The following is a 22241-nucleotide window of genomic DNA, read 5'->3' on the forward strand; positions in this document are numbered from 1 at the left end:
GTTAGGGGATGAACAAGGGTTACTGGCGAAGTCGTGAGGTAATCCTGCGATCTGATTGGCTCATATCGCATGATTCTAGACGCTCATTGGTGGACGTAGAGCCTAGTATCTGAACGCTGGTAACGTACGTCGTACAAGTAGCGAGGAGGTCAGGATGTGTTGCGTAATATCCCCTAATACGCATGGGATCCCAAACATGTCGTAATGGTAGCGGAGAAGTCGTTTAATTATTGTACTTGTAGAGTTGTACAGTTTCAGCCGTCATGCTTCCCCCGGGATCTTTGAAATGTTTCCTTGTGTTTGATTTTGACAGAAGTTCACCAGATTTTACAACAACTTCTACATAGTTCATACTAAAATACTCCTACTGAAACCAAAACCATGCTCTATTGTTATCTCAAATTTCATCGTATATATTTGTTTAATACCTATGCTGAAATACCTTAATTTGTTATCTATTTAGAATAAATAACATCTGCAGAGTGTATATAGATGTGTATAGTGTACAATGTACATTACACTGAAAGAGCCGATAAGGACACCACCTTTCAAAAATACAGGTGGTTTTGTTACTCTTAGTCTTTGTCATTTGTACGAGCCTGACTGCTGGTCATTGATCTGTGTACGATAGTTTTTATTTGTGTCCCTTATTATATATTGATCTAATACTAAACACCCTGTAAGAAAACTTCACGCGTATTCCGTCCAGTATTTTAACATTTGTCATTTATTTTATAATTTGTCATCGATATTATATTATCGAATATCTATATAATTATATTTACTATTACCTTGGTTTTACTTGATTTTGTTTTAGAGTTTATATTGTAAGCATGGGAAGATGCCGTTTGTAGTCAGTCTTGAGATGGCAGTGGGTATCAAACTACGAGACAGTGCGCTGTTCTCTCCCTTCAGAGCAACAGCCATTCCTACAGGTTTCTAAGTTACTAAGTTACTAAGTTACTAAGTTGCTAAGTTACCGAGTTACTAAATCACTAACTTGTAATCTGGTAACCTTAAAATCAATATAGTCTTAATATACGTAGTCCTAATATACCAGATTTCCGTAATGATACGCTAACATCTATATAGTGTTACTATTAATCAACACAGTATAAGCTTCCGTGTTCATTGTAAATATGATGATATCATTACAAACTCCGATGACAGCTAGGAATGAACAGACAGGTTTAACTACATAAGTACATGACACCTATACCAATCTAACGACGTAAAACAGCGTACGCGACCTCTAATCCTCGCTTAACGTTCTGTCAGTGTTTCAAACCAATAATAACTGTTAAATTAACGTGCTTGTCAGCGCCTGTTGTAGGTTGTGTTGAGATCTAAGAGTCAAGTGGGGGATTGAGGCATTTAGAGAATGTGAAGTGAGGGGTCAAGTTCCTGACCGGTTCTTGTCAAAGGTGGTCAGGTGGTAATGACTTGATTGATTGGTTGTTAATTATTTAGTTAGTAAACCCTGCCTTCAGCGCTACCTGCTACCAGGCAGTAAACCCTGCCTTCAGCGCTACCTGCTACCAGGCAGTAAACCCTGCCTTCAGCGCTACCTGCTACCAGGCAGTAAACCCTGCCTTCAGCGCTACCTGCTACCAGGCAGTAAACCCTGCCTTCAGCGCTACCTGCTACCAGGCAGTAAACCCTGCCTTCAGCGCTACCTGCTACCAGGCAGTAAACCCTGCCTTCAGCGCTACCTGCTACCAGGCAGTAAACCCTGCCTTCAGCGCTACCTGCTACCAGGCAGTAAACCCTGCCTTCAGCGCTACCTGCTACCAGGCAGTGAACCCTGCCTTCAGCGCTACCTGCTACCAGGCAGTAAACCCTGCCTTCAGCGCTACCTGCTATCAAATCTACACACAGAGGCCAAGTTAACTCGATTATTTAGAAACTATCTGTGAATACCACGTGACTCTTAGCTTTACTCATAGATCCCATATCATAACCTGTAATAATATCTACAAATAAAGTGATACGTGTTCACTAAAAGTAGTTCGATCTAAATTTAGATATTTTTGAACCGAACAACGAAGTCACCTTGGTATCATAAGTAAAAATACTTCAGAGTCTACATTTTCTGGTCACTTGATGTAAAACTGCTCGTGTCAAATTTCTGTTTTGTGGACATTGATTTTGTTAAGAAGCAGATGACGCTTATGTAATGGAATAAGGTTGCATAATAATTCCCATTATTGTGTCATGTCGTATCATTGTTTACATAAAAGCATAAAGCTCTTAAACACTTGTGGTCTCGATATAGTGTAACCGTTCATTGATCATTCTATACTTTCTGTAACAATTATTAATCTACCTCATTGATTTAATTAATTGTTATTAATTTACCTCATTAATGACTCCCTATTTTCAGTTCACGTGAGTGCGAGTGAGCCGCACCACAACCCCTCTCCCTGTCTCCCCAACTAGACGTCCTAACTCTATCTCCGATACTCCTCCTTCCCCACGAGAGGTGAGTTACTAATTACTAACGACTAGTTACTAATTAGTCATTAATCGGTAATTAGTCATTAATGACAAGTATTTGTCAAACCTTTAGAAATTATTGATAGAATTGCAACATGCAACATTCAAAAACCAGTAACTGATTATCATCTTGGTAAAGGTATAATTAACCAACTTATACTAATATTGATAATTGAGATGGTAGCGATACGTTAATACATTCTAAACAGTCAGTATATCAAATTGATACTAAATTTATCAAATTTTCAAGTTAAAAACCTTACCAATACCATATTACAATAACTATAAGAAATCTGAGAAAAAGAGAAGAAAGTTAATTCCATGTTGAATCAACATCAATCTCAAAATTTTAACGTGGCAAAATTCAGCGACATTATAATCTGCCACCTAACAAACTTGGCCCCTCACAACTTCTATCATTTTTCAAACTTGGCGAGGGGCCAAGTCTCACAACTATTATAATTTTTCAAACTAACAAACTTGGCGCGGGGCCAAGTCTTTCAATCCTCGTCTCTCTCAGAGAAACTACCACATCTGTTTTTAATGAAAAACACGCCATCAATATCTGGCACTTATACAGGCATCCTGTATCTAATTTAAATCCACTCCAACATTTAACAAAACGACTCCTAAATCGGTGTCTAAATTTAATAACAAATCAATACCCAATATTTGAATACCTCACGTCCTAAACTTTGTTCCGATGTGGGCTAATTGTTTGGAACCAAATTAATTGCAAATAAAATTTCCATTCGCATTGACGATGGTCCCTTTCGAAACCAAATAGATGCCCTATTTTCGTATCAAATTAAACAGAACGTATTTTCTCGGACGTAAGGTACAAAATTTAAGATTCATATCGATTTAGATATCATTACTCTGATCAATAACTCAACACAAAGTAACAGTCTGTTCCTCAGTTCTTTTAGCCACCATGCTTCTTTTTTAGTGAAACAGTGTTGACAAGATTCCTCCTTGAGGAGTCATCAGTCTCTTAATCTGTACCACATGGCTAGTAATGCCGAGGAGCACCATCCCAGTACGTTTGGGAACTGGTAGAATATGTACGGATACCAAATAACCGGATCAATCCCATACGCACTCAGGATCTGTGTGCCGTTTTGATAGATACACGGATTCCTGATGTTCTGGTCGCACTCAATGACGGGGATGTTTTGGAACTCGTTGGACATGAGAGCGTTCCATCCGTATCTTATCGGGGAGAGATACTTGATGGGGATGAGCCAGTAAGGAGTCTGTCTATCATTGAGGTAGAGTCCTCCTAATAGAGACACGGAAGGGCTATCATGACGTTGAAGCCTTTAGCTTTGCGAACGTTGCTGGTTACAGAGCCTGTGAAAATGCCGAGTGTAGCGGAGACCCAGGCTATTGTAGAGCAGGTAAACCAGGCGGTGAAAAATGCAGCAGCAGATATGTGGAGTCCAGTGATGAAGTAAAATAGTGCGACCTGAAGGAGTCCAAATAAGAGCATGTTTGAGGTCACCTGAATCAGGATTGAAAAGAAAAATGGGAAGATCCCGTTAATCCCAAGTTGGTATTCCTTCTGAAAAACAGGAAACTGTTTGACTACAGTGGATGTGGTGTATGTCGCCCACGAGAAGACGAGAAACGAGGCTTGGAAGAAGAAGAGTCCAGCCTTGTTCTGCGCTACGTTTTGGTTGTTTTTTAAGCCAAAATAGGCGAGTGCTATGAAAAGACTTGTGATGAAACCTTGAGCCACTAAGAAAATGGAGTCTGGTGATATCCGTTTGGAAGCCATTATGGCTCGTTTCGAGTTTTCGACAAACTGTTTCAGCTTGTTGGCTTCTGGCCGTTTTCGATTTGTCACATCTGGTTTGATCTTGTTTATCTTGACAACATAGGAAATCGCTTCTTCCAACTTTTTAAAGTCTTCAGAATCTCTGTAGAAGTTTGTGTACGTCTCAATGAGTCCCGTGAATTTCTCATCGGCTGATTTGTCCAGTGCTAGCTCGTTCATGAAATGGTCAGCTGGATTATGAAGTTCAGGACAGGGTCTCCCTAAGGTTTCAAATAATTTGACTGCATCTTTTCCAGCACCAAGAAACACGGTATGTCCATCTGCCATCAGGCAAATCTTATCTAAAAGGGCGAAGGCTTCTGAACTTGGCTGGCTCAATGCGACCAGTGTACACTGGTTAGGACTTGCCTGCTCCTTGATCTGCCTCAACATTCTATTAGCTGGTCGGGGCTCCATTCCTTTAACAGGCTCATCTAAGAAGATTATCAGAGGGTCCTCCAGCATCTCCAATCCAAGTGCCAATGTCTTCCTCTCCTTATGTGTGATTCCAGTTCTTCCCTCGCCCGGTTGGCCTATCCTAGTGTGCTCGATGTTCAGAAGATCCAGCTTTTCGAGGATTGCATTGGCTTTCGCTACTTTTCTGTTGAATCTGGTTTGCTTGTCCATGCGCATGTTAACATGGAACATGATTGTTTCTCTGACCGTCATATGTTCCATGAAGTTGTCCTCTTGGTCCACATACGCGCTGATCAGTGCCATCTGAGTAGGATCTATCTGCCATCCGTTTACCTGCAGTGTTCCTTTCACTTTTACACCATCCATCTTCTTCTGAGCCAGAGCCATCAACATGCTCGTTTTCCCCGCCCCCTTTGGACCTATTATCCCCATCATCTCCCCTGGTTCAACAATCCCCGAAACTCGCTTCAGGATGTCCTTGTAGAAATACTTGCCTGTCTCATTTTTAAACCACCTCGGTTTGGAGTAATTCTCCGTGGAAGCACTCAAGTCCCTCCAGGAGAGGGTAACTGATTTGAGGTTATCACTCGCATCCTCCTCTAGAGGCAGTGTGTACACGTCCTGTTGAGATGTGTCTCCTAGCAACGGTTCTCTGTATTCACTCTGTTTTAACTTGGTGTAGTCAGCTGTATCACTGTCTAAGAGATGACTCCCTTCTGACTGTTCCACATCAGAGATTGACATTTTACTCTCTCTCTCTTGCGATCGAGTGCTGGGAAGATATTACTGATCATAATTGGCATTAATTATGAAAGTTGCAGAAAAACATTCATGGTTCTGTTGACGCGACATCAAAGGAATGATTCAAGACTGAGCGGTGTTTTAGTGAGATAATATCTAGCAATAATTACAACGGTGAATCTTTAAGTGAACGAAAATAAAACACATACACAAAGTGCTAAGCTCTGGAGTGATGCAAGTTAGCTTACTTCAAGTTTATAATAGTTATTAGAAATCAAATAGTTATTAGTTGGATGCAAAGCTGAACCGATATAAACTTGATTCTTAAATGATACTTTTTCAATGAGATGAAGTAAGCTAGCGATGCGGAAAAAATCAGCTATGAAAAGTTGTATTTGTTCTTCTATTGATAGTGGAAACATTTTATAAACGCTTCAATAAGAGACAAATAAGACTGATTATTAAGACAATCGCAATACAATCAAATTTCTGATTAAAATACGAAGCCAAACAAAAATATGAATTTTCCATAGTATAAAAGAGAAGTTATCAGTACTATGTTTCGACGAAATGAGCGCGTATTCTGCCAAATAGTGAATTCTGAACTAGGAAGAGAATTGAGAATACATAGACAGTATATTAATTACTAGGTATTCACAGTAGGATTGAGTTAGGATTCTCAGAAATCGTCCCTGACTGAATGTAGCTATGAGCTGAATAGGAAAGGCTGAAAGGAGAGTTTGGGTGTAAATTATGCTGAAGAAAGTTAAGTCACGCACAGGGCGGGGGTTGGGGGCTAAAGTCAATACCAGTCACGCACAGGGTGGGGGGGGGGGGGGGGGGGTTGGGGGCTAAAGTCAATACCAGTCACGCACAGTGCAGGGGTTAGGGGCTAAAGTCAATACCAGTCACGCACATGGTGGGGGGGGGGGGGGGTTGGGGGCTAAAGTCAATACCAGTCACGCACAGTGCAGGGGTTAGGGGCAAAAGTCAATACCAGTCACGCACAGGGTGGGGGGGGGGGGGGGGCTAAAGTCAATACCAGTCACGCACAGGGTGGCTGCTCGTAAACACACATCTTGAGATTATTAGTATTGATTATGTAGTCACAACATGGTATCTGCAAAATAAAATACGGATGTTTTAAAAAGCCCAAACGTTTGGCTATGGCAGCTGCTCATAGATATCTAAAAAATACGGAAGTAAACCATTGTTGCTAAGAAATGGACATATTTAATATCTTTATTTGGCAGATTCCTCGAAGAAGTGATGATAGCAAGTCATACAAAAAAAGAATTATTTCAATTGGGCACTCAGGGACTGAGCAGTTAACCCAACCGTTCGCACAGTTACTTATCAAACTAAGTTAAGCGTCGAACTAAATAAGAGTACGTGTCCTGCCATTCTCCAGACTTTTGATTCCATATATAACAAGATTGCATATTATTCAATTCCTTGAAAGGAAATCAAAAGATTTTCCAAGAATGCTCGCCGAACCGTATTAGTTCGTAGTAAAGGGTGATGAATTCTAATGACTAGTAATGGAATAAGGTCGGATTAAGTCCAGCCAGCACAGTTCGTAAGGAATTAGTCTGTTCTACTAATATTCTACTACATAATATTCTACTAATATTCTACAAACCTAATTGTGAATATTTAGCATCGCATCTGAGAGCTTCCAGTGCGCGCATAGCACTACCCAATAACTACCCGAATAAGTAGTAAACTAAATAATTTCCAAAAATAATCGTTCTCTTTCTTGTAATCTGGCATATTTGGTTACTAGTATTTGTTACAGGGTAAAAGAAAAAGGTTGACACACGAAGCAAGTAGTCCGAGTATCATCACCAAGCAGAGGAAGAATTCTCATGGAGCTAAAGGACGACATTCCATCATCATTGAACCACCTAAGATATGTACTGCCTGGGACGCTAATAGCCACGATCGTGTGAGTTAGCATATCTTACCTCAGCAGTTATATTTCTGTATTTTTTGTTGCTATGCAACTGTCCAGAATATACAGAGTTTTATCTCTTAAAGTCCCTCTGAAAAAATTTCCTTGTGCTTTAAAACTTTGAATAATGTTTGTACCGTGAGTTTACCTGATTTCCCTCTCTACTCAGGCTTCTACCAGATCAGAAACGTCTAGCCTACACTCTGAACTGAGTGTTGAATCCTATGTGGAACTGGACGAGAAGGCGCTAACTAGAATAAACTACATTGTAAACGAACTCATTATGACGGAGAAAACTTACATGCAGGATTTACAGGATATTGTTACGGTAAGAATATTATTTCTAACCTATTTTTCTATGTTTGCTCAATCATTAATTAATCTTTAAAGTTTACCATTTTAATTCTCTGTAGACCTGTAGGGGCTTCTTGAAACGAAATAGCCCCTCGAAACATATCAATGATACGAAATGTTTTATTAGCAGGGGCTTTCAAAATGCATGTGTAAATCGTCTTCAGCTATTCATAGAATTTTAATCTAATTTGTTAACTTTCAGGGGTATATGGTTCCTATGGAGCAATGCAGCGATCTGTTTGAGCCCGCCGCTGTCAAAGATATCTTCATTAATATCAAAACTATCGGCGATTTTCACTTGTAAGTTTGATCCATGATTTAAACTTTCTTAATGGGTTCTTATTCATCATCCTTTATGATTTTCCTCTCCTTGTTACCTTTATAATTTTAGGCTCAAAAGAAAAAACCTTTAAAGATCCGTGTGTTGATTCTGTCCGCATTTCCCTTACCTTTTTTGTTGTAATCCTCCTGAGCCAGTACTCAGTCACACCACGGTGCTAAATCTAGCTGTCTGCTCCAGCTGTACAACATGGCGCTAATTTTATTAAATAATTAATTGCCACCATTTTCCTCCATCTCAACCTGCTTGATCGCGTCATCTCTATCATTAGCTGGATTTATCCTGGGTCTGCTGGAAAATATTATTGTTAATCTGCATGATGAAAAACATCTTTAAAAAAAAACCACAACAACACTTCTGTCCACTTCCAGTACTTTTCTATATTATGCCCAGTGTAAATGCTAGAATAATGCTCAATGTACATACAACAATGTATTTTGTATGCACAGACACTTAATAATGTACAATGTGAATTCTGTATTGAGTACTATACTACTACTATTATATATATACTACTACTATAAATATTTATAAACTTTGCCACTGAAACTTCCAACTTTTGTAACAGAAAACCTATATCCAAGATATTGGTTACACCCGAAACTGGGAAGTGAGAAAGGAAGTAAATAACTTGTAAACACGGACCAAGTTCAGGGTGTTACCGCGTGTTACACAGACCAAGTTCAGGGTGTTACCAAGTTCAGGGTGTTACCAAGTTCAGGGTGTTACCAAGTTCAGGGTGTTACCAAGTTCAGGGTGTTACCAAGTTCAGGGTGTTACCAAGTTCAGGGTGTTACCAAGTTCAGGGTGTTACCAAGTTCAGGATGTTACCAAGTTCAGGGTGTTACCAAGTTCAGGGTGTTACCTCGTGTTACACAGACCAAGTTCAGGGTGTTACCAAGTTCAGTGTGTTACCAAGTTCAGGGTGTTACCAAGTTCAGGGTGTTACCAAGTTCAGGGTGTTACCAAGTTCAGGGTGTTACCAAGTTCAGGGTGTTACCAAGTTCAGGGTGTTACCGCGTGTTACACGGACCAAGTTCAGGGTGTTACCAAGTTCAGGGTGTTACCGCGTGTTACACGGACCAAGTTCAGGGTGTTACCAAGTTCAGGGTGTTACCGCGTGTTACACATACCAAGTTCAGGGTGTTACCTCGTGTTACAGAGAGGAGGATGATGTTCAGTTGCCAATCAATAGCTGGATAATTGTAGAGGCTGGATCCAGACTATCATTAATAGAATCTTAAAATATTACTTTAATACTTTATCCCTCCAGGAATTTTCTGGAAAAGCTGGACGAGTACAAAAAAGAGCTAGACCTATTGGCCAACTGCTTCTTGACGAAAGAATCTGTAAGTTAAAATCTGGGAATTATTTTACCATTTTAAATTTATCTACGGACAGGTCTGTAAGTTTAAATGTGGAAATTATTTACCATTTTAAATTTATCTACGCACAAGCCGTGCATGATCCATGTGTGTTGTAATGCGGCCATCATCAGAGATGCAATTTAGGCTTGATTATGTAATCGTTATCAATTTTACCATCTCACCAGATGCTACTCGCGGTCTAAAGATTACTAGCTTTCTGTCATCTCTCTATGTCACTTACATGTATTCTGCACCCTCACATGTCTCCTGACTCCGCGTATCTGTTTTATTATATCACCACCAGCCGTCCAGCCCCCCAATTTAATATCGACGTTACATAATATCAGGAACAACACACATACGCCTGACTCCCTCCTCGTCAATTAATTAATTCTCAGTCACGTGATCTTTATAATGATACACAGCAGCAGCTAATTTGGTCGATTGAGAGGAGGTTGGTGTGTAGTGTTTGCAGATGAACTCATCAACCAGCACACCGCTGGAGGAGGAGGGGGGTTCAGCTGTATTTTGTCGCTGTAACACTGGTTATTAACTTAGTTCAAGGCAAAATGCAGCTGTACCCCCCCTCTTCAGCCCTGCAGCTGTTGTTATGTCACACTGTGTTGCGAACATATTGTAACCACTCTAATTTAGCGGCTCAGATGGAGGCTAAATTACTGTTTGGAAGCTGCCCCAAACCTTTATAATTACGCTACTCAGACGTCCTTATAATCAAACTTCAGACCAAGTTTTGATTTATTTTGATTTTTGAATTTTGCCAGGTTATTCACGTTATCTATTTCAGGAGGAAGGGTTTGCCCTGTACAACGAGTTTTGTAGAAAAGTTCCCAGGTGAGGGTAATTTGCAATGAATAATTTAAATTATCAAATAAACTAAATTATTAAATAATTTAAATTATCCGGAAAATTGAATTCGGAAAAACTGCATTTAGTGTTAATACAGCGAAAACAATCATGAGAAATAGCGTCTTGTCTCCAAAGTTTTTACCCACCACTTAAACTTGCGGCGTTAAAAAGTCTGTAGAATATACCCCGGTATGAGATGTAGTGGGTAATGTGTGGAATTCTGTGTGGAATTCTGTTCTGGTAACTGGTTATTCAATTTCTAATGACTTACTTAAATATTAGTCAGCGGAATGTCATGAAATGTTTTTATCAGATACATTTTAAGTTGATTATCAAGAAATTCTTTGAATATTTTGATAAAAGATGTCTCCCCAATTTAAGTTGTGGTAAAACGAATGTATTTGCATGGCAAAGGCTTCTCCTCAATTAGGGTAGCCTCACAATACACAACAGTTAAAGCTTGCCGCTATAAAGTTATAAAGTTAATAATATTTTACTTTTTACTTTCAGCTAGTTCGTCTGGCTTTCATAAACGTATAACAATATAATAATAATATATAATATAATAATATCATAAATACCTAAAATATAAGTACCTCAAAATCTTAAGGGTGACTTACAGTTGGGTGATAGAGGCCTTTGCGGCAAGATTCTATAATGTTACAATATTACTGTCCTTCATTTCTTGACGAAACTTTTAGATCAGAAGCATATTTTCAAGTTTAATGATTAAAATATGAAAGGAATTCGCGTATTATGAGTATTCTGGCTTACTTTGAGGTTTAATTTGTTCAATTAGAGTAATCAGAGCTCAATCATGATCCTATGTAAATAACGAAACAAGACTTGCTATTAACTTCCATTTGTTCGCAGGTCGTTGGATTTGATATCAGCAATGTCAAAAGAACCCCAGACTCTACAGTTTATACAGGATTGTAAACAGCAACTCAATCATTTCTTCCCCTTGTCAGAGTTCCTCCACCGACCAATTCAGAGGATACTCAAATACCCCCTCCTCCTCAGAGTGAGTAACTTTCTTATCAGTTCCTGTACTTTCTTATCAGTTCCTGTACTTTCTTATCAGTTCCTGTACTTTCTTATCAGTTCCTGTACTTTCTTATCAGTTCCTGTACTTTCTTATCAGTTCCTGTACTTTCTTATCAGTTCCTGTACTTTCTTATCAGTTCCTGTACTTTCTTATCAGTTCCTGTACTTTCTTATCAGTTCCTGTACTTTCTTATCAGTTCCTGTACTTTCTTATCAGTTCCTGTACTTTCTTATCAGTTCCTGTACTTTCTTATCAGTTCCTGTACTTTCTTATCAGTTCCTGTACTTTCTTATCAGTTCCTGTACTTTCTTATCAGTTCCTGTACTTTCTTATCAGTTCCTGTACTTTCTTATCAGTTCCTGTACTTTCTTATCAGTTCCTGTACTTTCTTATCAGTTCCTGTACTTTCTTATCAGTTCCTGTACTTTCTTATCAGTTCCTGTACTTTCTTATCAGTTCCTGTACTTTCTTATCAGTTCCTGTACTTTCTTATCAGTTCCTGTACTTTCTTATCAGTTCCTGTACTTTCTTATCAGTTCCTGTACTTTCTTATCAGTTCCTGTACTTTCTTATCAGTTCCTGTACTTTCTTATCAGTTCCTGTACTTTCTTATCAGTTCCTGTACTTTCTTATCAGTTCCTGTACTTTCTTATCAGTTCCTGTACTTTCTTATCAGTTCCTGTACTTTCTTATCAGTTCCTGTACTTTCTTATCAGTTCCTGTACTTTCTTATCAGTTCCTGTACTTTCTTATCAGTTCCTGTACTTTCTTATCAGTTCCTGTACTTTCTTATCAGTTCCTGTACTTTCTTATCAGTTCCTGTACTTTCTTATCAGTTCCTGTACTTTCTTATCAGTTCCTGTACTTTCTTATCAGTTCCTGTACTTTCTTATCAGTTCCTGTACTTTCTTATCAGTTCCTGTACTTTCTTATCAGTTCCTGTACTTTCTTATCAGTTCCTGTACTTTCTTATCAGTTCCTGTACTTTCTTATCAGTTCCTGTACTTTCTTATCAGTTCCTGTACTTTCTTATCAGTTCCTGTACTTTCTTATCAGTTCCTGTACTTTCTTATCAGTTCCTGTACTTTCTTATCAGTTCCTGTACTTTCTTATCAGTTCCTGTACTTTCTTATCAGTTCCTGTACTTTCTTATCAGTTCCTGTACTTTCTTATCAGTTCCTGTACTTTCTTATCAGTTCCTGTACTTTCTTATCAGTTCCTGTACTTTCTTATCAGTTCCTGTACTTTCTTATCAGTTCCTGTACTTTCTTATCAGTTCCTGTACTTTCTTATCAGTTCCTGTACTTTCTTATCAGTTCCTGTACTTTCTTATCAGTTCCTGTACTTTCTTATCAGTTCCTGTACTTTCTTATCAGTTCCTGTACTTTCTTATCAGTTCCTGTACTTTCTTATCAGTTCCTGTACTTTCTTATCAGTTCCTGTACTTTCTTATCAGTTCCTGTACTTTCTTATCAGTTCCTGTACTTTCTTATCAGTTCCTGTACTTTCTTATCAGTTCCTGTACTTTCTTATCAGTTCCTGTACTTTCTTATCAGTTCCTGTACTTTCTTATCAGTTCCTGTACTTTCTTATCAGTTCCTGTACTTTCTTATCAGTTCCTGTACTTTCTTATCAGTTCCTGTACTTTCTTATCAGTTCCTGTACTTTCTTATCAGTTCCTGTACTTTCTTATCAGTTCCTGTACTTTCTTATCAGTTCCTGTACTTTCTTATCAGTTCCTGTACTTTCTTATCAGTTCCTGTACTTTCTTATCAGTTCCTGTACTTTCTTATCAGTTCCTGTACTTTCTTATCAGTTCCTGTACTTTCTTATCAGTTCCTGTACTTTCTTATCAGTTCCTGTACTTTCTTATCAGTTCCTGTACTTTCTTATCAGTTCCTGTACTTTCTTATCAGTTCCTGTACTTTCTTATCAGTTCCTGTACTTTCTTATCAGTTCCTGTACTTTCTTATCAGTTCCTGTACTTTCTTATCAGTTCCTGTACTTTCTTATCAGTTCCTGTACTTTCTTATCAGTTCCTGTACTTTCTTATCAGTTCCTGTACTTTCTTATCAGTTCCTGTACTTTCTTATCAGTTCCTGTACTTTCTTATCAGTTCCTGTACTTTCTTATCAGTTCCTGTACTTTCTTATCAGTTCCTGTACTTTCTTATCAGTTCCTGTACTTTCTTATCAGTTCCTGTACTTTCTTATCAGTTCCTGTACTTTCTTATCAGTTCCTGTACTTTCTTATCAGTTCCTGTACTTTCTTATCAGTTCCTGTACTTTCTTATCAGTTCCTGTACTTTCTTATCAGTTCCTGTACTTTCTTATCAGTTCCTGTACTTTCTTATCAGTTCCTGTACTTTCTTATCAGTTCCTGTACTTTCTTATCAGTTCCTGTACTTTCTTATCAGTTCCTGTACTTTCTTATCAGTTCCTGTACTTTCTCATCAGTTCCTGTACTTTCTTATCAGTTCCTGAACTTTCTTATCAGTTCCTGTACTTTCTTATCAGTTCCTGTACTTTCTCATCAGTTCCTGTACTTTCTTATCAGTTCCTGTACTTTCTTATCAGTTCCTGTACTTTCTTATCAGTTCCTGTACTTTCTTATCAGTTCCTGTACTTTCTTATCAGTTCCTGTACTTTCTTATCAGTTCCTGTACTTTCTTATCAGTTCCTGTACTTTCTTATCAGTTCCTGTACTTTCTTATCAGTTCCGGTACTTTCTTATCAGTTCCTGTACTTTCTTATCAGTTCCTGTACTTTCTTATCAGTTCCTTTACTTTCTTATCAGTTCCTGTACTTTCTTATCAGTTCCTGTACTTTCTTATCAGTTCCTGTACTTTCTTATCAGTTCCTGTACTTTCTTATCAGTTCCTGTACTTTCTTATCAGTTCCTGTACTTTCTTATCAGTTCCTGTACTTTCTTATCAGTTCCTGTACTTTCTTATCAGTTCCTGTACTTTCTTATCAGTTCCTGTACTTTCTCATCAGTTCCTGTACTTTCTTATCAGTTCCTGTACTTTCTCATCAGTTCCTGTACTTTCTTATCAGTTCCTGTACTTTCTCATCAGTTCCTGTACTTTCTCATCAGTTCCTGTACTTTCTCATCAGTTCCTGTACTTTCTTATCAGTTCCTGTACTTTCTTATCAGTTCCTGTACTTTCTCATCAGTTCCTGTACTTTCTCATCAGTTCCTGTACTTTCTTATCAGTTCCTGTACTTTCTTATCAGTTCCTGTACTTTCTTATCAGTTCCTGTACTTTCTTATCAGTTCCTGTACTTTCTTATCAGTTCCTGTACTTTCTTATCAGTTCCTGTACTTTCTTATCAGTTCCTGTACTATCTTATCAGTTCCTGTACTTTCTTATCAGTTCCTGACTGCAGTTATGCGTTGTTATCAATTCTTATATGGTTCAGTTGCTGCAATATAAATAAACATCATATAATAATAATATAGTTAAGATATTATAAGATCAATGAATATTTAAAAATAAATTTGTCTGTATGAGCCCGCCACGGGCGAATAGGGGATAATTTAAGGCGTGAAGTATGGTGTATAACACATGTTAATATGGAGCTAGCTACGTGAAGTATGGTGTATATGGAGCTAGCTATGAAGCTAGCTACTAATGTTGTTAATATTTCCTGCTTCAAGTGTGGGCTCTAACTCCAATTTGTCACACTACTGGTCCAGGCTGATGCTTATAGCTACAAGTTCTAAATTTACCATGTAATATCTCTTGGGGATCGTTCACATGTTCACTATGGGGAGGGGATTTGAAAACGCTAACCTTAGTGTAATTCTGGTCATACATCCGGATCCCGATGGCCGCGACAGTGCCATCGGGATCCGGATGTATGACCGTAATTCTATACAATAGTTGTCATATGTAAAGCTTTATCCTTACCGGATCAGCACTAACGCCTTAAAATTATGTATGAGTATATCACTAATAAATAATTATAAGAAACAATTGTCAAAAATCCCAAATATTGACAATAATCACGCCAGTCAAAACTTGAATGCACCATGCCATGCCATCATCACCCATTACAAGGCGAGCTTTTCTCAGTATGATTGCTATTTTCGTATCTAACAAATAAATATATTTCAGGACCTTCAAAAGTACACGTTAGGCACAAGATATGCAGCCTGCATAGAGGTATGTTATATTTTACATAGAGGTATGTTATATTTGTTATTTAGAGGTATGTTATATTTTACATAGAGGTATGTTATATTTGTTATTTAGAGGTATGTTATATTTGTTATTTAGAGGTATGTTATATTTTACATAGAGGTATGTTATATTTTACATAGAGGTATGTTATATTTGTTATTTAGAGGTATGTTATATTTGTTATTTAGAGGTATGTTATATTTTACATAGAGGTATGTTATATTTTACATAGAGGTATGTTATATTTTACATAGAGGTATGTTATATTTGTTATTTAGAGGTATGTTATATTTGTTATTTAGAGGTATGTTATATTTGTTATTTAGAGGTATGTTATATTTGTTATTTAGAGGTATGTTATATTTGTTATTTAGAGGTATGTTATATTTGTTATTTAGAGGTATGTTGTATTTTACATAGAGGTATGTTATATTTTACATAGAGGTATGTTATATTTTACATAGAGGTATGTTATATTTGTTATTTAGAGGTATGTTATATTTTACATAGATGATAGAGGTATGTTATATTTTACATAGAGGTATGTTATATTTGTTATTTAGAGGTATGTTATATTTGTTATTTAGAGGTATGTTATATTTGTTATTTAGAGGTATGTTATATTTTACATAGAGGTATGTTATATTTGTTATTTAGAGGTATGTTATATTTGTTATTTAGAGGTATGTTATATTTGTTATTTAGAGGTATGTTGTATTTGTTATTTAGAGGTATGTTATATTTTACATAGAGGTATGTTGTATTTTACATAGATGTATGTTATATTTGTTATTTAGAGGTATGTTATATTTGTTATTTAGAGGTATGTTATATTTGTTATTTAGAGGTATGTTATATTTGTTATTTAGAGGTATGTTATATTTGTTATTTAGAGGTATGTTATATTTGTTATTTAGAGGTATGTTATATTTTACATAGAGGTATGTTATATTCGTTATTTAGAGGTACGTTATATTTGTTATTTAGAGGTATGTTATATTTGTTATTTTGGTAAGCTAGAAAAAGAAAGGCTTGATTCACTTAGGAGTATCTGTGATAATAATGATATCTGACACGTAAAATTGAGTTAAAATCCTCGTCTCTGATAATGGTTTTTGTAGTCGAAGTTCCTGGTTCCCAGTTATTATCATGAACAAAAAATGGAAAGTTAAGAACTTGAACGACTTATCCAGATAGAATTTGACGGTTAAAGAAGCACATTCTTAATGTTTTAACTGTTAAAACGATTTTTGTGAGGGAATGGGTTGTACGGGTTGTACGAGAGGAATTTTAAAATAACTGACGGTGAGATGCTGAAGTGCGCTTCTACTTTGAGTTTGACAAATCAGACACGCTATATTTTCCGGGATTTATCTTAACAAATATTCAGACTTTTCCTTATAACAAAGTTATAAGTTAACATAACCGCAAAAACTTTAATATTTAAGTGACCTCTTTTTACCGGAAAAACGTTAATATTTTGTTAACAATTCAACACAGTCCTACTGTAACTATCCAGTGCTGACTCTCAGTGGAAGTATGGAGGTCACGGAGGTGCTAAGCTCCCCCCAATTATCAGTAATATCACATGTTCTGCTAGTAAACCTGTATATTGGGTATATTATAATATGCAAGACAGGAAACGTTTAGTACTGAGTGCTCAACTGTGTACTTTTTCTTTGTGTAAAAGTGTGTTTAACCAGATTATCATGTACCTACAACTACAGTGCTTGTTTTTAAACGTATTAAAACAACCTTCTCTGGTGCAAAGGTCAGGGAAAATAGTCTCATATTCTGACTAAATTAGGAACGCGTGAAAGTGGGTTTAGTGAAATATATAAAATGTAAGATGTATTTTATAGTTGTTAAATGAAACCAGTGACCCGTATAATCAATGTGGTGAATTCTGAGAGGAAGAATTGGTAGTGCCATTCGCTGATTTTGGAAATGTGTCGATGTCGACAATGTCGTAGCCACGCCCGCGCCCCTAGGACCCCACAAATGAATAATCACAAGATCGCTGGCTAATATTGCCAATATATTTGACGCATTACCAATACTTAGGGCCACATCGTATCTCAAAGTCAGATAGATACTAAGTCGTGGTATGTGATCTATTTATATTTTCTAACTCATGAAATTCTAAGTAATGTGACGCAATAAATCGTTCTACGGAAGAATCGATTAAAATGAAGGGGGCTCTGTGAGCTATGATCTGTTCATCATGAAATGTTTGAAAAAGCTATGTTAAAATAATGACTTACGCTAAGATCTACACTCTACAGACCTAAGGAAAGTACATGATATTACATGATAATAACATATTCTATTGTATTTATATATTATATAAATATACAAAGTTAAGCACTGTATTGGTTCTATTATAAGCTATATAAGAAGCTGTAAAGGATGGAGGAACTCAGACCATCATGGGACTGCAAGTAGTACACCCTACTATGTATTAATGTATAGTGTCATTACGATTTAATATGATAAAGAGATTAACTATATATTATCTGTAAAAATCAAATATACATTATTTATTATCTACATGCAAATAATTTTAGAGATGTTTATCATACATGAACATGTCTTTTAAGTCTTACCCTGAACATCTTCAATTCATCTTTACGATGTTTATACCTGTTTTCATTGTTGAACATACATGATACAGCTATTTCAAACCCGACATTTTCAATTAATAGATCTAATGTGTGCTATTTGAAATGGACTCTATCGCAGCGTTCGGACAGTTTGAAAAGTCGACATAATAAATGAATTCCACCCTGTATTAATCATATTCACTCAAATCCCTTCCATATTGGGATTCAAAAATCATTCTTGCGAATTTTAATCACACTTAATTCCTGTTAATTCTGATGTCCAACTGCCAATATGCTTCTAGTCATTTCCTTCCATCAATTAAGTGCTAAATCTGATGTTTTGCTAATTGCAACAGCTAATCGGACTTATTACATCTTTTGATGTTATAAACTTATTTATAACAGATAAAAGTTGAAATGCCACTGTTTCCATGACAGCTATGCAATTTGTTGGAAGGATGTATGCCAAAAATATCTCACATTTACAGTTACACGTCATCATCTACTTCATCAGATTAAATTTAGTAACTTAACCATCATGGTTTGTGGAACAAATGACAGATGAATTTGATATAAAGCCTAAGTTCAGAATCCTATATTCGTGTTCAACATTAAGAAGGTAGTCCACCAAAATTACTGCTGTCGTGAGGCTAAAATAATTACGTTAATCTTATTTAATACCTACCGTTATAGAGGTATACCTGCCAAGAAAATGTGGTTAAATACTAATTTCCAACATCATTTATAGGTTGTGTAACTGAACAGTAAGATGAAATCTAAATGAAACTCTGAAAACGTAACCCCGGGTTCACCATTATCACAGTTTAGGACTGTAAGTGTACATCTCTTTAGTAAGAAGTTATCTCCTTTATCTGATAAGGTTGATATCTTCAAATAATGTTGAACTTAACGAATCTAACACTTGTATAAATATTACGTTGATGACACTATCTGCTGGGAACTGCTTAGAACCACGCAGCTCAGTAACAAGCCACTTGACGGCTTCATAGCCACTCCGGTAAATCCAAACCAGAACTTAGATGGATCGTCTTATTAACCTCACAAAAATGCAATTATAAGTGCAATACCGCTGCGGTCGGTGCAGTAATTTATTTTCTCAGCTTGGTAGACCAATCTGCATATATTACGATGCATTGGCAATTAGCTATGCTTCCGTTTTCTGGCCGACATCGGATAAACCATGAGCTATTTATATTATTTTACACATGTTCGTGACGCAGCACACACACACACACGCGCGTGTATATTGTGCTGTAATAATGAGTTACACTGTATGTTATAACACTGCCACTTCTGCTAAATACATCAGCTATAAGGCCACCTAGTTAATTCAGTGAGTGAAAAATACAAAGATGGCTAAAAAATCCTTTTGAATTTGTTGTTAATTTTGTACTTATTCCCTTATTATCAACACACTGTTGAGTGTTGACTCACGTGACACGTTAATAACTAAAAATCAGCCATTAAAATCTTCTAGTGTTGTGATCTACAATTAATACAGACCAAGCTATCACCCCCCTTTATGTACACACAGTCCCGCATTATACGTCATAATATATTGTAGATAGATTAAAGATCGGTGTAGTACACGTTACATACTCTTTAACACAGTATTTAAGCTGTGGGACTAAAGACACACCCAGAGAGTCTGATTTCTGTGCGACACTACATTCTAGATACTCAGATACACGTGCGCGCGGCGCGGCGGCATATCCACAGCTCTGGAATACATTACACCTTTCAGGGGAACCCTGGGACCCACCTCACTACAATACAGTTCACATCGAACAACTCTCCCTACACTCCCCGCATTGTTTCATCAATATACGCGTACTGTAAATCAGCCCAGTGGCTAAACGTACACTGTTCTATGCTGTTCAATCAGCCGCTTACCGGCTCCCCGCTCCGAATCTACACACGAGATTCTTTTTAGTCTGTAAGCTTCTTTAACGTTATTCTACACTTTACATAGCTTGTACACGCTCGTTCCTTGCTGTTTTAACCCCCGGACATGTTGGAGCTGGTTCTGCTCCTTGCGGTATGTTTCACGCCAACTACCAGTATTCACTGTGAGGATGACATCACTCTTGATGACGTCCAGGAGTATTCCCTGAATATTTTCGAGGCTGGGAATATAGAGTATTGGAGGACAGCACAGAATAATTTCCAAACTTATGGAAAGTTCGTTGGGAATCCAAAAATTCTGTCATCAAGGGTACATAATATTATGTTTATTTTGTTGAGAAGAATTTAATTTTAATTTTAAGTAATAGTCAGTTGGTCGAAACTTCTTTTGAATGCAGTAAAATTTAAATTTGTTCTACTATCAAATTTAGGCTATATTACTGACCATTGATCACTGTCTTGCAGCTGGATACTACACCGAAAAGGGCCAGCTTATATCTGGATTAGCGATCGACTGCGCTAAAGGAAAATTCCATGTCCAAGTCACAGATGATACGAATCAGGACGAAGACGTTGTAAAAAACGTGTTCACAGGAGATCTAGCTAGCGATGGACAGTGTGTGGACGGTGCCGAGTTTGATCTTTGGTTAAAGGTACACCAACCTTCATGATGAGCTGGATCTACAACGGACAAGCTCTCCAGGAGGGCACACGTATGACACCATTCCGACACGGAACGGCCATTGTCGAGAGGGAAAGGCCAATGAAAGTTGCTACCAAATACGGAGCAGACAAAGCCAAGACGTTCAAGATAACCTCTACAAAAGCAGCCAAGTTTACCAGAGTAACTTGGGGCCAGTGTGTATCATGGCCTGTCTCCCTGAGAAAGGACTGTCAGGGTGCCCGCAAGTGGGTCCAAGTACACAGCAAGATGGCTGAAGCGGTCGGAGGTCTGGGTAAGTTCGGCTCCGACATGACCGTCTTCGCTCCCACCTGTTTCCTAGGGAGCAAATACTACGATTGGCTCCAGGAGTCAGTCCATCCTGACAGACTCTCCCAGGGAACTTCCTACTGTTGCTGCGTGGACATGGTGACCGGGATTACTATTGATAATGACGACGTGAATCAATGTAGTATGTCTCTGGATGGTGGGAGTGGAGGCTGTGGTAAGTCTTGTATGCAGTATGCTGTCCCTAGCATTATCGAGAAGGTCATGGCGGAGCAGGATGAGATGGATGACAGCTTACTCCTCTAAATGAACTGGACTAGAGATCACCGGAAAAACTTGTTGATCATTTTAAATGTTTTATTGTTCCATAATATGAGCTTTGGTGCCCGTTTTTTCATAGCTTTGCTTGCTTTAGATTGATCTTTCATTTAAGAAAATAATCATGACTGGGTCAATTTTCAAGATGAGATTTGATGATAAAATAAGATTTAGAACAGTTTTAAAGAGATTTTTAAAGTTTAGTTGACTAACATTATTGTATCATGTTTATCTGTTTGCTGAGCTCTTCTTCAAATCAAGTGCGATACAAAAATTAAAATAATTTTCGAAGTGGTACAACACCTTATTTTATATTGGAAAATTCTTTGACACTTAGACTTAGCACATACACATTACACCTATCAAACAATATTAGGGTTGTAGCACACCACTTTTATCAGTTTTTAAGGTTAGATAAAAAGATTCATTTGATTGTGGCTTTACAGTCTACTCCATCACAATTAGATCTCTTTGTAAATGTAATTTCGGCTGTTTGATAATAGGTAAAACGTGTTAAATTTTCTCCAATGTTTCATGAAAATGATTGAGTGACCAGTTTTGTTACTGAACTTGAACCGCAAATGAAACCTCACTCGTTCTTGCCACGTGATGGCTGTGGAGTGTGGATAGGGATGGTGGGTATCTTTTTCCGATGGTTATTATCAGTTAAACTTGAGTAACCCCCTCCTGGAATAAAGTACAAATTTTAAATCATACGACGAATGTGATTATGCGGTTTCAGTTACTTCTAACATTGAAGTTCCGGAAAGTTTTAAAACTGTATAAAATATTAGTTGAAATTATAGTTCTATGAGGTGCTCAAGATTCCAATGGGGTGCCTGTACTTTATACACCA

General features: G+C 37.4%; 3 protein-coding genes across 5 annotated transcripts in view; 2 read left to right on the forward strand and 1 right to left on the reverse strand.

Moving 5' to 3' along the window:
• Window positions 1–22241, forward strand: part of LOC134816521 (pleckstrin homology domain-containing family G member 2-like) — a 34060-nt gene that overhangs the window by 3541 nt on the left and 8278 nt on the right. For 2 of the 3 annotated variants that reach the window (XM_063825397.1, XM_063825400.1), the window contains exons 3-10: window positions 2384–2482; window positions 7272–7421; window positions 7597–7755; window positions 7984–8081; window positions 9395–9470; window positions 10294–10340; window positions 11229–11379; window positions 15524–15571. Coding sequence is in view for 1 of the 3 variants with exons in the window: in XM_063825400.1 (XP_063681470.1) it covers window positions 7711–7755; window positions 7984–8081; window positions 9395–9470; window positions 10294–10340; window positions 11229–11379; window positions 15524–15571 (465 nt within the window). In the remaining 2 variants the exon portion in view is untranslated. Of the gene's footprint in view, window positions 1–830; window positions 936–2383; window positions 2483–7271; window positions 7422–7596; window positions 7756–7983; window positions 8082–9394; window positions 9471–10293; window positions 10341–11228; window positions 11380–15523; window positions 15572–22241 lie in introns of those variants that run through there. The other variant, XM_063825398.1, reaches the window with a different exon arrangement.
• Window positions 2574–5500, reverse strand: LOC134816684 (protein white-like). The gene has a single exon (XM_063825638.1). The coding sequence runs from the start codon at window positions 5474–5476 to the stop codon at window positions 3779–3781; it is 1698 nt and encodes a 565-aa protein (XP_063681708.1). The 5' UTR covers window positions 5477–5500; the 3' UTR covers window positions 2574–3778.
• LOC134817107 (uncharacterized) lies at window positions 20062–21628 on the forward strand. The gene is made up of 2 exons (XM_063826213.1): window positions 20062–20428; window positions 20584–21628. The coding sequence occupies exon 2, from the start codon at window positions 20786–20788 to the stop codon at window positions 21371–21373; it is 588 nt and encodes a 195-aa protein (XP_063682283.1). The 5' UTR covers window positions 20062–20428; window positions 20584–20785; the 3' UTR covers window positions 21374–21628.

The sequence above is a fragment of the Bolinopsis microptera genome, chromosome 6, assembly GCF_026151205.1.
Source record: "Bolinopsis microptera isolate Bmic1 chromosome 6, MBARI_Bmic_1.0, whole genome shotgun sequence".
Lineage (NCBI taxonomy): Eukaryota > Metazoa > Ctenophora > Tentaculata > Lobata > Bolinopsidae > Bolinopsis > Bolinopsis microptera.